Genomic DNA, 16,122 nt, shown 5'->3' on the forward strand with positions numbered 1-16,122 from the left:
CCGTTTGGCACTAAAGTAGCACATCTGTTGATGCAAGTCACTCAAGCCTGAGTTTTGATTTGCTAATTATCTGAACAGCAGCTTCTACATATATTTCATTTTCAGTGATAAAATCCCACAACTAATATATTGAATTACTTTTTCAGCCATGTTGGTCTGAACTACTTAATAACCTAATTTCTTGTTTGTGCAAACGTACATGGAGATGAAACTGGTTTAAGGCTGTTCTGTCATTACTGTTAAAATAATTATTTTTTTTACCTATCAAGGCCCAAGTAGTGAAGGTAATTATGTTTACGGGAAGAAGAAAACAAAGTTCAGGTAAAGATGGTTCTGTCTCCAAATGTTTAGAAAATGTGTGGCACTTCACGGTCCTTTTTAACAGAACATTTAAACAATTCCTAATTTGAGCTCGCCGTGAAGACCGAGATTGAAAAGGGTAGTCTGCTCTCGTAGAGCATTTCAAAATAAATTAAATTCATCTGGAATCAGACGGACTTCAACTTGGATATCTTTGAATTATTAACACAATTTACAAACACACAGACCTCAGTTTTGTTTTGTTTTTTTCCCCCAAATGCAACTTAGCTCTAAACAAACTGCAAATGTCTGTAAATATTTTATTCAAATGAATTAATTTTAAGTATTCCAAAGTTTAAATCCCAATGTCCAAGACAATCCATGTTTGTGAGAATGAAATGAGATATGCCTTTTTAAATTGTAGTGTCCAATTCTACAGTAATTATGTAATTTAATAACGTGTATTCAACATACTTTAGCTGTTTGTTATCTGATAGTGATCGGGAAAGGCATCCATCGCAAACTTTAAATAGAACAAAAGAGGAACAGGTCAAATTTGTTTTAATTTGATTTGTGAGACATGTCCTTTTGCCTTTTAAGAAATAAGATAAATTACCTTCATAATATTTGACGCTGAACTACATACAGTATTTATAATCTGTACACATTAGCTGTCTTCCATACTGGAAGGTCTGGGGGGAATAGAATAGGGAGTCGTCCCACTTTAGAAGCACTAATATTTTGGCTTGGAAAGAACACTACCAGCATGGAAAAGTTAAAAAAAAAAAACACAGGAGGATATCAAGCTTGAATTCTTCTGCTAAAGAATAAAGATATTGACAGAGCGGCTATGATGAGCTTGAAAAGCTAAAGGCACTGTGTTTCCCTTCTCAGACGCATCAGGAGGAAACATTTAGCCGATTTTTCTCTGTTTCTGTGTGCAAGCATGCAATCAGAAATCCATGATTGCAATAAATTATGTACTTTCTCCATGGTGAGGTGAGTCATAACATTTCAATAAAAGGTGTAACTGATTGACAGCTGAGAATTGTTCATCTTCATTGTCCACAGACCCCGGGAAACAACGATGACATTCTTTGCAGGGCGCTGAGTCAACTGAGGCGAGCTGGGCAGTTGGACAGCAGGTTGTTGACAAGTTATGGGGCTAAAAAAAAAAGGTGTTTCCTGCTGCTGGCTCGTCAGCAATGGGAGCAATAAACACTGAAGGCAACAGAGAGTAAGATCCAGGTAGCCACCAAAAGAATCCGCATCAGAAACCTGAGAGCGGGGCCACGGACGGAGGAGAGCAACAACAATCGATCGCTAAAAATACATCCTGCATAAAACATTCAGAGCCAATATATTTCACCTGGAGGAAAACAATTCTAGGACGGGGCTACATATCGGTGGGTGGATGTCCTACGGCAGTAGCTGCACTCTAAGACACCAAGTGGCTGAAGCCTAGAGAGGAATGTCAAAATTCCGAGAAGGGGCCTCTAAAACTGAGGAATTGACTCAAGAGAGATGGGCCAGACGTGCAGAGGCTACGGTCGCTGAAATACACAGGCAAGGGCACGAGTTAAGGCTTAGTTTGACAGTCTAAGGCAGTCATTTCTGATGAAACAACAGAGCCCTGACGCTCCCGTCTTCGAATTTTGGTATCTGGTTGGTGATGAGCTCCGCCAGCATCTCTGGGAATTCCACACTGAGGCTTTTATTCACAAAGGTGTAGAAGCAGATTTGGAGAAGACCCTTGACCATCTGGAGGAAACAGACAGATTAGTGAGACCTGCTCTCCTGCAATAAGGAGCCTCTATAGATTAAAGTGCTTGCAACACAACTCCGCTGAAGCACAATCCATCCAGAGGAATCTGAGTTCTTCAGTATTTTTGCACTAATTTTGCACAAACGCAGCCAAAGTCCTGAACCCGCAATAAGAAAGAAGCCCCGGTGCCATGCAAAATGGAACCTCGGTTCTCGAACAAAAACAAAAAAAGTGGAGTTTAAAATGCCTCGGAAGTCAAACAGATTTTCAGAATTCGAACACACGAGTGGAGCCGAGTGTTAAATTACCTTTTATATATGCTTTATCTTTCCATACTATTTACAATTTTATGTGTTATCTGTTGTTTAGATACACGTAGTTGCATATTAATAGAACTGTAGGCACGTACATGGGCATTTATCTGGTGACACATATTTATCTAGTTATTATTTCTTATGGGAAATGCAGTTTCGGTTTTCGAGCAGTATTACGGAACGAGTTTCGTTTGAGAACAGAGTTTCCTCTGTGCAGTATATAATCAATAACGGACAGTGAATCCTATGTACGATACTAAAGAGGAAGTATTGATCTGGGTGTGTTTCTCTCACCTCCTGCATCGAGTCCAGTAGCTTAGTGAGCTGGTAGAAGCGCTGCCAGTTCTGACTAGCGTTCTCCTCTCTCTTGACGATGGCCTTTCCCAGCTCCTTGATGTACGTCATCCTGATCTCGTCGAACACGGCCTGGCTCTTCAGGCCATCTTTTGGTACTAGACGCATGCACACACACACACGAAAAAAATGTTTTAATACATTTTTACTTTGGCGTTGGGGACCTTCACAACACCAATGAACCCCTGAATTAAAGCCCAACTGGGTTGTCGCTTTTCATTCATTCATTCATTTTCCAGCCGCTTATTCCATCATCGGGTCGCGGGCCAAGCTGGAGCCAATCCCAGCAGTCAATGGGCGAGAGGCGGGGTACACCCTGGACAAGGCGCCAGTCCATCGCAGGGCAACACAGAGACAGACAATCAGCCACACACACACTCACACCTACGGACAATTCAGTGTCACCAATCAGCCTAAGCTGCATGTTTTTGGTGGTGGGAGGAAGCCGGAGAACCCGGAGAGAACCCACGCAGACACGGGGAGAACATGCAAACTCCTCACAGAATGGCCACAAGTCGGAGACGAACCTGTGACCATCTCGCTGTGAGACAACAGTGCTTACCACTGCGCCACCGGGCCGCCCTGGTTGTCGCTTTTCAATTATGAAAAATATATATGTATATATATCTACAAAAGATCTAGATGTGAGCGCACACCTAAATCTATGAGGATACGGACTTCAATTATGTCTATATGGTTCTATATGGTATTTACCTTGAGGGGAATAAAAATTAACAGGATTCTATTCGTTGACTCCGACAAGGACTCTTTGTTGATGCAGGTTAAACATACAAAGACACACACGTCCATGTCCTGACCGAAATGTAGAAAATTGAAATTTGAAGAATTATTCTTAGTATGACAGAATGCAGAACAACCTGGAGGGACATAATCACATGTGTGACGTGATACAATAGAGACTTGGATCCCAGAATCTTTGCAGTTATTACCTGTACTGAGCAGCAACAGGACCTTCATGCACAGGTACTCGTCATAGGACACCTGCAGTCTGACAAACTCGTTGCAAATTTTAAGCATTTGCTCGCACTGGTCGGCCATGAAGGGTAACTCCATTCGTTCTCTGGGGGGAGAGGGAGAGCGACGCAGAAGGGGTGAGGGAGCAGAGGTGGGAGAAGGTGAAAGACAGAACAAAAATGGAGGGCAAAGATTAGTATTTAAAGTAAATCATTCCCTTTGTTATTCACTCCTCAGCAAACTGCCCCCAGCAGGATGCGTCTTCAAACAAGCTGAAGAAAAAAATGGGACTAAAATGAGCCTTGATGGATCTTCACACCTCACCATTCCTTTCACACGACCCACATTACTTTCTACCTCTACAATCATGAGAGCACATTCAGACACAGTACGCAGCTCTGGGTTTAGCGCAATGAATTCATTCACATCTACTTCTATTTTGGCACGTCCATTGGGGAGCCATTACTAATGAAAATAGTGAATAGAGGCTGTAAGAGCTCTCTGAGAGCTCTGAGCTCAGAGGTTGTGATGCTTGTTCACTTTAGTGTGAAAAACATTCACACTTCAGGCCAAATAAAAGCATCAATTCAAGCAATCCTCGGTCGATACTCGATAGCATAGAACCCCCCCAGGAAGTATTTTAGCAAAGTGTGTGACAATAATCATTTTGCTAATCATTAAGATCTTGTTGGCATTGATTACTCATCGGTGCATGGATGATGCTTAAATCATGAAGTGATCCAACGTAACTAGCAGCATTACATTTAAGCACAGATTTTTAAACTTGAACTCTGTCCTTTAAGCACACTAGTTCTTCAGAAGTGCTCTCGAACTCTTGCTTAGGAGAAGCACGTCGGGCCTCTGTTGAAAGTTTGATGTCGGGGAAATAACCATGAAAGCGGAGTCTGAGAGGCTTTGATGGACTAAGATGAAATATGAATGGCTAATAAGAGTAAAATGTGGAAGATGGACTCTTTCCTTACCACAGCCGTTGTAGCCCAAAGAGATTTCTACTCACTTTGCATAGCCAGTAATGCTTCCAGGGTTTTCATTAACATACTGCCTAGCAGAGACTGTACAAATTAATGCACTGTCCTCTGCATGAGGAGGAAGGAATGCGCTTACCCGAATGTGTTTTATGTATAACAAAACAGACATTTATTTATTTGATTATTTTACGTGTATTTTTACCTTTCTGAACCCCTCCCTCCACTGTATTAGCCTTTCCCACACGCCTACAAACACTTTTGTATTCTAGTGAAGTAACAGTAGTGTATATTTCTTATACTCTTAATGCTACCTGCACTCTTAATCCTAAATTAGTAGTATTGTACAGTATTTCTATATGGAGCACACGATTATCTCTCTCGATGCAATGACAACTTTACGACAAATATGTGAGAGCACAGCAGGGTACTCACCATTGGAGATGCTGCACTGAAACTTGAATTATGACAATGATGATGAAGTAATGATGACGTTGCGATACTGTATGTAATACTCCTTTTCGAGTATGAATATCTTGATTTTGAACAATATAATATAATGTACAGTACATGAAAATTCAAACTCAAATTAAACAAAAAATCTTTTTATTATCTTTACTGTTTAATTTTTCTTAGGCTAGAAAAAGTTTATTTTATCAATAAAATAATGAAAATAATGGAAATCCAAACAGATACCGCAGAATGACGCCATATATAAATATATATGCTCGGCAGGAAAACCCGCGATACAGCAAAGCCGCGGAAGCTGAACTGCGAAATAGCAAGGAATCAAAAAGTATCGCGTACAGTAATTTGGTAATCATATAAATCGTAGTGAGTAACTTCTGAAAACACTTTGCTGGGTGACATGAAAAAAACATTCCTTTATGTTAAAGGAATAATGCCAGTATTTCAGGAAATGTGCTCAGAAAATGTATTTGCTTTGTTCGGCGTAATGTTCTTAACAGTCCTTTACCTTTAAATGAATCAAAAAATACTTTTGACACAGATTAAACCAAATTGCAATGTACCGGTACAGTCGATAGGTAGGAGAAACTGGCTGACACAAAGAAGAAAAGCTATCAACGCTACTCACTTGTTGATGACGAGATCAGGAGCGAAGCAGAGCATGCTTCCGTTACACTGCTCGTAAGACCTCCAGCCAAGACTGAAGGACATGAGGAAGAGCCAGGAGCACTGCAGCAATGTCATTTGGTCATCCAGGTGCAGGTTGCGGAAGCCTTGGAACATGAGATGAGGTCTGTTAGAATGTAACGTAACATGACGTAAAATGCTGATGACAGGACAATAAAAAGGGATTTCCCCTTCAGCTGCTCTTTAGCATCATCGGAGTAGTAATGAATGCATTATGATGCCTAAATATATTTCACAACTACTTGCTTTTAGTAAATAAATAGACACAGGATTGTTCAATCGACAATGAAGATACTATGATGAGAACCGCTTATAAAACAGAAGCTGATGTTCACATTAAAATGTAATATTTGAGTAGCAGCAGTGCACACTGACAGAACTATGAAAGTGGAACTGGTTTGCTATGATCGAGCTGGCTCCAAGTCTTGTTTTGTGTTCATTGTTCGCCGATGACAGAACGCCAAGTCAATAAAAGGGGACGGGTCTGTCCCTCGTGCCGTCACACACGGAGAGGCCTCAAAAATGATTCACCACACGGTTGTGATTCGAGGCTTTCTTGAGGAAATCTGATGTTAAATGTTTAATGTGGCCAACAGAGATGACTAGAATGAGAAAAGAAAATCCCCAAGCAAGCACTTTAAATGATACTCAAGTCGCGTGGCTCCCTCATTGCCATGACATGATGAAAATCAAAACACTTTTTTTTGGTTTGATTTTGAAGCCACAATTTTTCTCCCCATTGTACTTAACACCACTCCAAGGGACATTGGGACATTCTGAATTATTATTCTGATACACCACATTTTGTTAACCAGAAGGCAGTTTCATTTTTCTTCACGTGAAGCAGCATGCTTTTACAGTTAAGCGATGACTTCATCATTGAAGTGCCCACTTTCCTACATTATGAGCTGGAAATAGCGTTACTGGCATGCTTTGCTTGAGCATTGGTATGCATCTAATATAAATGCTAATACTACTTATTTTACCTGGCAGCGACTTGGCCCACTTGACTGCAGAGATGACCTGCTGCCCTCCCAGCCTGTTGAGAGTGGTCATGAGCCGCGTGGAGGTGTCAGGCAGGGTCCCATCATAGCCCGAGTAGATGATCTCTGGCTCAATGGCCTTTAGCACAGATAGCATAGTGGGCACAAGCTGGGGCATGCACCTGGGGACGACTGGAACGGGCATGTTGCTAATGGGCTCCGGTGATCCAGACACTTTCATTTTGATCAGCTTCTTGTTTTTCCTTGCTGCATTGAAGGAGGGAATATAGGGGAGAGATGGAGGGAAGGAGATATGAGACAAGGAGAGACACTTGATGTTCATGTTTTCAACATCATCTATGACTTCAGCTTTTACAACAAACATTTTGGAATAAGTGGAAAGAGAGAAGTTAAAGCGAACTGTTAAAGACTAAAAGATGATGCACTTTGAATATACAGTAGGTATCATAACATGGACACACCTTGTTCAACCTGTTGCCCTCCGGACGGCGCTACAGGTTGCACAAGAGCAGGACCAACAGACTCAGGGACAGTTTTTTCCCGAGAGCCATCAGCGCTCTGAACACCGATCAGGATTAAACACACACCTACTCACTATGTGCAATAACAAACGTGCAATAACAAATGTATACTATTAACATATGCTAAATACTATCAGCAGATATTTATCATACCTGCTGATAACATAACATTTTATATATATAATGCAAGCCCATCAAAGCAAGTTGCAGAGATGGCAGACGCTTTTCTTGCAGCTTGATGCCCAATGAAATGCTTCATCACTCCCAGACCTAGACAAACCTCCATCTGGAAAGAGTGGTTTATAATGGACATTGAATGAAGAAAGTCAAATCGGAGTTCCCCTAATACCACTAACAGACATGTTAGGGAATTCAACTTATAAAACGTAGACGAGTTTCTCAAGAGTGATGATATGCAGCAAAAAGACATACAGGTACCCCCTAGTGGTCAGGAGTGCACCACTTAGGTTAATGAGGAAACCCTTTAGGTTCTGGAAGTGGCTGCGCTCTCATCTGACAGGAATGGCTCTCCGAGAATGTTCCTGTCAGTGAAATTATTATTATTATTATTCAGTTGTAGGGCTGAACTATCAGTAGGAGTAATGGATAAACTTCCATACCAAGTGGTGTCAAGCACAGACCTTCCCATATTTGGGCGCTGATAGCTAGGAAAGAAGAAAAGGATCTCTGTGTGTCATGTCAGGGCATGATCGCAATTAAGACGATGACTAGCGCACGAGGCGGGGCCTAGGTTGGAATGATCTACCTTTTGTTGACAATGAAGTTTCCAAAGTTGAGAAATCAAAACAGCAAAGCTCAGAAGAGGCGGGATAAAGTCGGAGGAAGAGACGTTTTGGCGCTAGTCCAAGAGCCAATTATGTGACAAGATCAGCAACATATCTCAGCTTCAAAAGCAGGGTTAAACTCAAAAGCCATCATTTCATACTTGCAACGGAATTCCTGGCAAACAGCTAGGAATTACTGGGAATCAGAGTACCGGTAATCAAAACCATTACTTACAACCCGCCGACTGATGGTCTTGTTGAATGTTTTAATGAAAACCCACGAGTCCAAGCTAAGAAAGAATTTGAAAGACAGACTTGGAACAATGCCCCCCCCCCCTCTCTACCTCTACCCTCTCTATCCATTCTAGCTCCTGTATGGTCACGCAGTCCAGGTCCACTGGATGTGCTGACGGAAGCCTGTGAGGGACTTTTGCAATTCCAGCATTTAGCCAACACCCATCTGGTCAATTCCCAGCAGTATCTAAAGCGGCACCATGGCCAAGTGGCTTGACGGAGGGTCTTCCAAGAGAGCAAGAAAATGTCGCTGCTTTTACCAACATCTCGTGGCATCAAATGGCAAAGCCAGGAGTCCTGCATGGTCAGAAAGAAAGTGGGTCCTGCTACATGTAAACTATACATGTCCTATCACCGGTTTCATGTTAAGGGTTGAAAGCACTTCATCAGCAATGCAGTTATGGACTCACACCATGGGATTAAAAAGATGGGCTGGTCTGGTCATTCATGTACACAAATGTCAGCTTGCCAAGACAGAGGTTGAGTATCTTGAGCGCAGCATTGAACGTGGGACCAGCCACCCTCAGGTGAGTCAGACTCGAGCTCTTTGCAGCCCATCCTTCTCCCACTACTGTACAAAGAGGAAGGCAAATCGGTCCACGGGGTCGGGTGGCTGGTACGGATGCTGGATTCACAATTTGTTCCACCATTTTAGCTGTTGTTCGTGAAGTCACTCAACATATACATCCACTGGAACTCCGTCAATAACAGGACACATACTAAAGCCACATGACGAAAGCAAACATTATATTTAAGTAAGATTAAGCAGTACAAATTAACAAAAAGAAGTAGCTGCTATTAATCTGAAGCTCTGCACATGCATTTGTGCCTCGTGAATTCAAACCAACCAGAGAAAGGTCAGAGGAAATGCAACGCCCCGCTTTCTGCCTACTGAGGGATTTGGTTTAACTTTACAGCGATGAAAAACTTCAATATCTCCTACGTACCTTTTCTATTTCCCCCTTCCTGGCGTTTCTATGGCAACTAAGAGCTTTTCTAGTGGAAATCTATCTGCTAATGCACTGGCGTTCATCAAATCCCTCTGCCTTTCTGCCTCTCTGTCTCTGGATTTTACAGGTAACTCACTCAACACCGTCTGCACAAAGAGCTGACAGTAATGTCAGGGACCAAAAGGAATGATCAGCTGATCATAACGCAATAAAGAATTAGTGAAGTAGCTGCGCTCCACTTGTTGCTTGAATGCTGTACTGTGTTCCAATGCATTCATCCCTTAAAGCAGAATCTGATGATCTACAGCTGTGGATTCAGGACCTGACAGTGGATCATGTACCGATCAACGTATGCGAGGAGGCGGTAATTTCTCATGCTGCCTCGCGTGCATGCCAGCACGCCGCACACGTGTCCAGAGAAGCACGTGCTTCTCTTAACAGTAGAACAGCGGTGAGCATGTTCACAGATGAGTATGCTTGTTTACAACAATGTGTTCAGTCATCAAGGGGTCTGAAATGCACTATCATGCAAAATGTCTACTGGATCTGATCCAGAATGAGGGCAGAAAAAAATATTACATTTTACATTGAAAACTCCATTTATGGTTTCAGAAATCAGTTAAAAATACTAAATCAACTCTGATTCACTTTTACTTTTCATGGCTGGTGTATAAAGATACCAAGAACAATCTAGAACCTTTTGATGCCAGATCACAGTGTGGAACGGTGTAAATACAATTAGGAGGGGAATGAGCTGCTTAGTGGAGGTCTGCGCTCTCTGAGTGCTTTTCTAATTTTTCTGTAGTTTCTTGATGAACCAAATACATCTCAGACATGTTGATGATGACATTTTGGCATGTGCACATAATTTCAATGAGACCTTTCCTGATTTAAAGATGGTTAGACTGATTACCTTCCAAGTTCATTCCCGCTTGAAGACATTTCCTGAAGCGACAGGCTGGACAGTTCTTTCTCCGGATCTTATCAATGATGCAGTCATTCCTCCCTGCACACAGGTAGTTGTGCTGGGCTGTTAAAAGAAGAGGAAGAATAAGAAAGGTAAAGATATTATAGGTAGCTGTTAAAGTTTTAGGAGATATTATGATCCCACTGACCCCTGCATGATTATCCAGTAAGCATAACAGTTAATATATGGCATCGTTTGGGAATTGCCAGTTTTAGTTCCACAACGTAACACTTAAGATGGAAAAAAACATGCATATGAAAGAGTGATTGCATTAATTTGTTTATTTTTTCAAGGCAACAATCAGAGGGAGAATCCTTGTGTCGCCCACATCAAACCTCAGGAGAAACGGGGAAATGTTTGCAAGAGATATTTCTCTTGTGATGTGTTTGATGACTCATTAAAAACCATCACGCTTCACTTCACTTCTTTTTTTCCATGCTGGAAATGGAAAACTTCAACAAAAAGTAACCTTCCACAATAAGTCATGTTATATTCAGATTCCTTGATCGAGCTCCCCGGCCAGCGCACACGGAAACCAAACACAGAAACGTGAAGGTGCCTCCTGCAAGTAAACAGTGAATCTGGGACATCGAGCAAATGATTAGCTCAGCTTAATGATGTTTCAGAGCGGCAGGCCCGACAAAGACGGAGGCTGAGCTAAAGGCATTCTTTAATCAAGAGGGTACAAACAGATGTCTCTATATTTACAGTACCTCAAATTTAACAGTGCTGTAAAGACTCTATTTAGCTTTATGAAATGGGATAATGCAACTTGAACAAAGGTCGCGTGGGGAATCATATACTGACTAATTATTATTCTTATTTTCACAGTGGCTTGATGCATCATAAATCTGCATTGCATTTGATTAATCATATTCCACTTAGCACGGAAATGAAAGTGCAGGGATGCTGGTGTGATGACAAGATGGTGCTGCCAGTTCCAGCCATTACTAATAAAATAATAAAAGATCAGTGCAAACAATGGTGCAAACATCCATCTGTGGTGTCAAAACTGCCAGCTGAATCCCACGTCTCCTCCTCCCACACCGACCCAGTACAGCCCCGATCCGCCAACACGGACCCGACACCGATCTGAACTCTACGAATGTGCCGTTAATCAAAAGACAAAGGGATGAAGAGCTAATGTCTGCTCGGTGGTTGGAATCTCCTTTTCCACTAATGATAACTTAAATATTTAATTTAGGGCCTGTTCTGTTGCTCTTGCTTGTACATTAAATGAGGATGAACTCCTTGCATATCTTGGATGCATTTAGTTACAGAAAAACAATCCTGTGAGCTAAAGTTGACATGGTGGCCGTCAGTTTTTCTTCTTCTGTGGGACAAGTTTGACGACAGTTGCACAGTTTCATAAAAGTTCATGTGTGCTGTAAAATGGCTGCATTTGGGTGTGTGCGTGTGTGTGTGTGTGTGTGTGTAGATGCAACAGTGTCCGTAGACAGACAGAAGCCACTAGGTTGGATAATCTGCATGATGCATGTGGGTGTGAATACAGTTCTCTTTCTATTTTGCACACAATGTAGCAACTCAGAGACATGAAATAATCTTCTTTTGGAAAAAAAAACATAAGCAAATCAGAAAATGCAGTTTAGATTTACCTGAAAAATATTGAACAAAGCAATTAAGAAAGAAAAAGGGACAGTACTGAAATATTATCTGCTGACACCCAGGATACATTTCTCACTTTAAACTATCATCCACATCAACATCCATATATCACACCTTTTGTGTGTTTCACTGCTTCTCCATTTCATCAGCAACGTCAGTAACTCACTGTGCAAAAACATTTTAGACTCTGCCTCGTCGCCAAAATACTTAGTGAAGAACGATTTAGAATTTTATATATTATATATATTTTTTACATAGATTATCTACACAAGTCAACGATAATTCACAATTTATGTGAAGACACATTGACGATTGATTGATCAGCTGATAATATGTCCAGCTTGATGTCTGGACATGGCTATCACTAAAACCAATGAAGCATATTCCATAAATAAATAAATGGAGTTGAGGTGATTTTGATGTTAAAGAATATTGCTAATTTGAGACTAGAGTGCGATAGCAATATTTGGATCTGGGAAGAGGTGGAGCTTTCGAGGCAGAAACTTGAAGCACATAAAAATCACTCACAGGCAATTTACACTGACTTGAACGACCAAATCAGAACATTTGCATGCATTAACAGACAACTTGCAGAGGAGGCTATAAATGTGTCGGTTATTATTCAGTGCTAAATGAGTACAGACACACGAGCAAATCAGAGGTTATAAACTCCCATCACGGTCATCATCAGGATTATTATTGTGATTAAAAGTGGATTTATTTACCATCTGTGTTTTGTCGTGCTCTCCATCCTTCACCATATAGAGAACGACCGGAGAAGAGAGAAGGGGAGACAAACAAAAATAACAGATGTAAAGATTCCCAGTTATTCGTGTCATGGTAAAGCTCTGCATTGACTAAAATCAGCTGGGCTTGGAGGAACACCTTGGAGACGTTTCGCATCGCATCAAAGAAGCTTCTTCAATTCTGAATTACTGGTGGGACGAGGCTTTTAGCGCTTCACAGTCTTGGGTTCCCTCCAAGGAAACTCAAATCTCTTTCACTTGACTGTGATTCACCATCATCGAGAACTTTCACGGCTCCAACCTCCCTTGGGTGGGGTCCTACAACCCATAGGTAAAACCTACACGACGGGTTTTCATAATGACTCCCACGAGGATAAAAAAAGAAGAAAAAAAGAAAACTGGAACGCCCAACAAGCCAATCAGAATGGAAGAAACCCCTTAGATGAGCAAAAATGCCTTCAAGCTCTTCCTACAGGAGCAGTTGGCTTTAATCAAGACAAAAAAAGTAAGAGATACAACTTTATCAGTGCCACTGGAAGCTCACTCTCAAAATAAAAGACAAAGTTCAGTTCATTTGGTCGGTGTTTAGGTCAGCGCCACACAATAAAACAGCTGCACGGGAATCATTTCTGACTGACTGAAACGTCTGACTGAAGAACCGATTACTGAATCAGAAGATGTCAAATATTTGCAAAGCAAAGCAGACACTTTCTTGCAAGATGAATGTACTAAGTGAGTGGCAGAGAAGGCAGGATGGGACTAAGTTCAGGACTAATGCTCAAAGCTTCAATGTGTGTCTGTTAAAGATCAAAAACCCTATTATTTCGCTCTGATCTCTGATAAAATTCCATGTTGCCGAAGAAAAAGAAATGTGCGGCAGACATGTTTCACTGTTTTACAACTATTCAAAGATCCTGCAAGTCAAATGAGAATCATTGTAAAACTATACCTGTGCAATATTAATGGCTAATTAATTAGGTTATTATATATTACAGGGACACACGATAAAAGCAGATCAAATAAACCTAGTGTAAATGTCACCGCAATTCAACAAGTCAAAAGCTTCAGATGGCAAAGTATATCTCTAATTTTTTTTTATTTACTTGCTCAATCTGGTCAAACCTGACTTTCGGTGACAACTCAGTCCTTACATGCATGATCCAGAGCAATCCAGGGAGTGGCTGCAGGCTCACAGGGACTTACCTTCAACGGCCCTCTTGAAGAAAACCTTGCAGCTACCACAGGTCACGACCCCATAGTGGCATCCTGAGGCCTCATCTGAGCAGACCAGACACACCTTGTGTGTCTGTCCATTGGACTTGGATTGTCCTGCCACTGTGGGAGCGCTAGTCTGTCCTGGTCTGGATGACGAGCTGAAAGGCACGACAGGATGAGGGAAATTATGTCGAGAGAGACACATTCAAAAAGGTGATAATGGTCATAAATGATAAGCCATTTGTGATTAATACCAGGACTGGTGCAGAGGGATGATTTATGGATTTCAACAGAGCTTCATGTGATGTTTTCCTCACATGAAGCTTGTCTGACACTTGGCAGTTTGTTCATGGCACTGTAATCCAAGTTTGTTCATGATACCTTACCTTAACTTCTTTTCTAAGTTGTTTTCTTTTCTAAGCAGTTTTCAACAACTGCCTATAATTAAACAGAAAAGCAATGAAGTAATTAGATAGATGTCTTTACGGAAAGGTTCAAGCACAGACACTGTGTGTCCCGTCTTCGTGGGGTGTCCCTGCAGCTAAATACAAGTAAATGCGTGCATTTTATGTAATGACACTTTTAAAGTACAATAAGTCTCTGAATTATTTCTAATAACATTGTTATGCTGTTGCTAACCAATGATGGTTTGTGCGGAGTGTCTCGAAACAATTTATTTTATAATTAAAGATTTGTCTGCGAGCCAGATCAAAGCCATCAAAAGAGCCACATCTGGCTCCGGAGCCATAGGTTCTTGACCCCTGGCTTATAGCCACTGCTACCTGTTGTAACAGCTTTCAAACCACCTGGTCATGGGTTCAAGTCATGAGCAGAGAGAAGATTGAAACTTGGACTGACGGGCCAGGAATCGACTCCCATCGTTTCCCACCGTCAAACCGTGAACTTCCACTGGCCAGCGCCTCATGCTGGTCACTGGAAAGTCTACACTGGCTTATGTGAATTGGACTGGGATCAAGGAGGCGTCGGGAGGGAGGCTCTTGGAAGACATTGAGCTAAGAAGTTTAGTCATGGCTCAACACTGAACGAGCCAAGATCCTTTTCAACACAAACAGTTTCACATAGTTGTGGGATTCAGAGCGCAATGCCATCTGAACTTCTGGCAGCCCAAGCATACGACAGTCACAGTTCTACAAATGAGAAAAAAAAAAGGGAGGGGGGGGAGCAGGGGGGAGCTGGCAGACCTTCATAGAGATGATATGTATATCTGCACCAGCAGAGAGGTTATAAAGCATGTAAAGTCCAAAAAGTAGGAATATGGTTTACGTTTGTTGCCCCCCCCGTCTGTTTTTTTTAAAAATTTACAAAAGTGCAATGCAATTAAAATGACAAATAAAAGATGATTCACTTGAGTTCAAAACAAGAAGAAAAAAAACCCACAAACCTCGAAGCCCGCATGACAAATTCCTAAATCATTCTTAAACTGATTAAACAAACAAACAAGCAAAAGAATTCTGATGGAGGTAACAATAATCACCTTTAACTCCCAAGTAAAAATCCTCGATTCAAACAATCTCATTTTCCCTCGTTACACTGCATGCTTAGTGACAGAATAACAAGATAGAAATTTAAGGGATTTTCCATTTTAAATCTGCTGTATGACACGAGCACAAAGTAATTTAGGTCATCCGTATCATGACCCTGTGAGCACTATGATTAGACTTTATGTGGAACTCTGGCACGCTACTCATTTCGGCAGACACTTTCTACCGCGTAGCCGACTTGACTCTCGCTCATCAGTCTGGCTGTAGCGGATTATTAATAGAAACGGTGGGATCCGAACCCACATTACGAAGCACAAGGTGTCCTCCTGCTCCTGAGCTGCTGCTGAAGGTGTCGTTAAGACTCATTTGTCATGCATGATGACCAGTGATGGCTCTATTCGGAGACTCAATGGACCATGATATCACACGACCTGAGCAATTACACATGTGCATGGTGTTTACTTCAAAATGTGACATTTTTAAATCATCCTTATAACTCTGCTGGACAGAGACAAGAATGTTTTTAACGTGCAGCCTCTTTTATATTTTATTTTCTTTATAAGTGGATATGAGAGCTGTCAGACGCCAGGCTATTCTCATCTACTCTGGCATGACTTGAAATGCTAGCGATGTAAAATGATCACAGGGCACCTTTTGAATCCA

At 41.5% G+C, this 16,122-nt stretch overlaps 1 protein-coding gene across 1 annotated transcript in view; it reads right to left on the reverse strand.

Moving 5' to 3' along the window:
* Window positions 1-1,820: 1,820 nt before the first annotated feature.
* LOC137900476 (glucocorticoid receptor-like) overlaps window positions 1,821-16,122 on the reverse strand; it is a 30,936-nt gene continuing 16,634 nt past the window's right edge. Inside the window, exons 3-10 of the mRNA XM_068744568.1 lie at window positions 13,946-14,115; window positions 12,722-12,748; window positions 10,317-10,433; window positions 6,836-7,099; window positions 5,791-5,935; window positions 3,684-3,814; window positions 2,674-2,831; window positions 1,821-2,061 (exon numbers count right to left, since the gene is read on the reverse strand). Coding sequence (XP_068600669.1) covers window positions 1,909-2,061; window positions 2,674-2,831; window positions 3,684-3,814; window positions 5,791-5,935; window positions 6,836-7,099; window positions 10,317-10,433; window positions 12,722-12,748; window positions 13,946-14,115 — 1,165 coding nt within the window. The 3' untranslated portion in view covers window positions 1,821-1,908. The remainder of the gene's footprint in view (window positions 2,062-2,673; window positions 2,832-3,683; window positions 3,815-5,790; window positions 5,936-6,835; window positions 7,100-10,316; window positions 10,434-12,721; window positions 12,749-13,945; window positions 14,116-16,122) is intronic.

This window comes from Brachionichthys hirsutus, chromosome 10 (genome assembly GCF_040956055.1).
Source record: "Brachionichthys hirsutus isolate HB-005 chromosome 10, CSIRO-AGI_Bhir_v1, whole genome shotgun sequence".
NCBI classification, from domain to species: domain Eukaryota; kingdom Metazoa; phylum Chordata; class Actinopteri; order Lophiiformes; family Brachionichthyidae; genus Brachionichthys; species Brachionichthys hirsutus.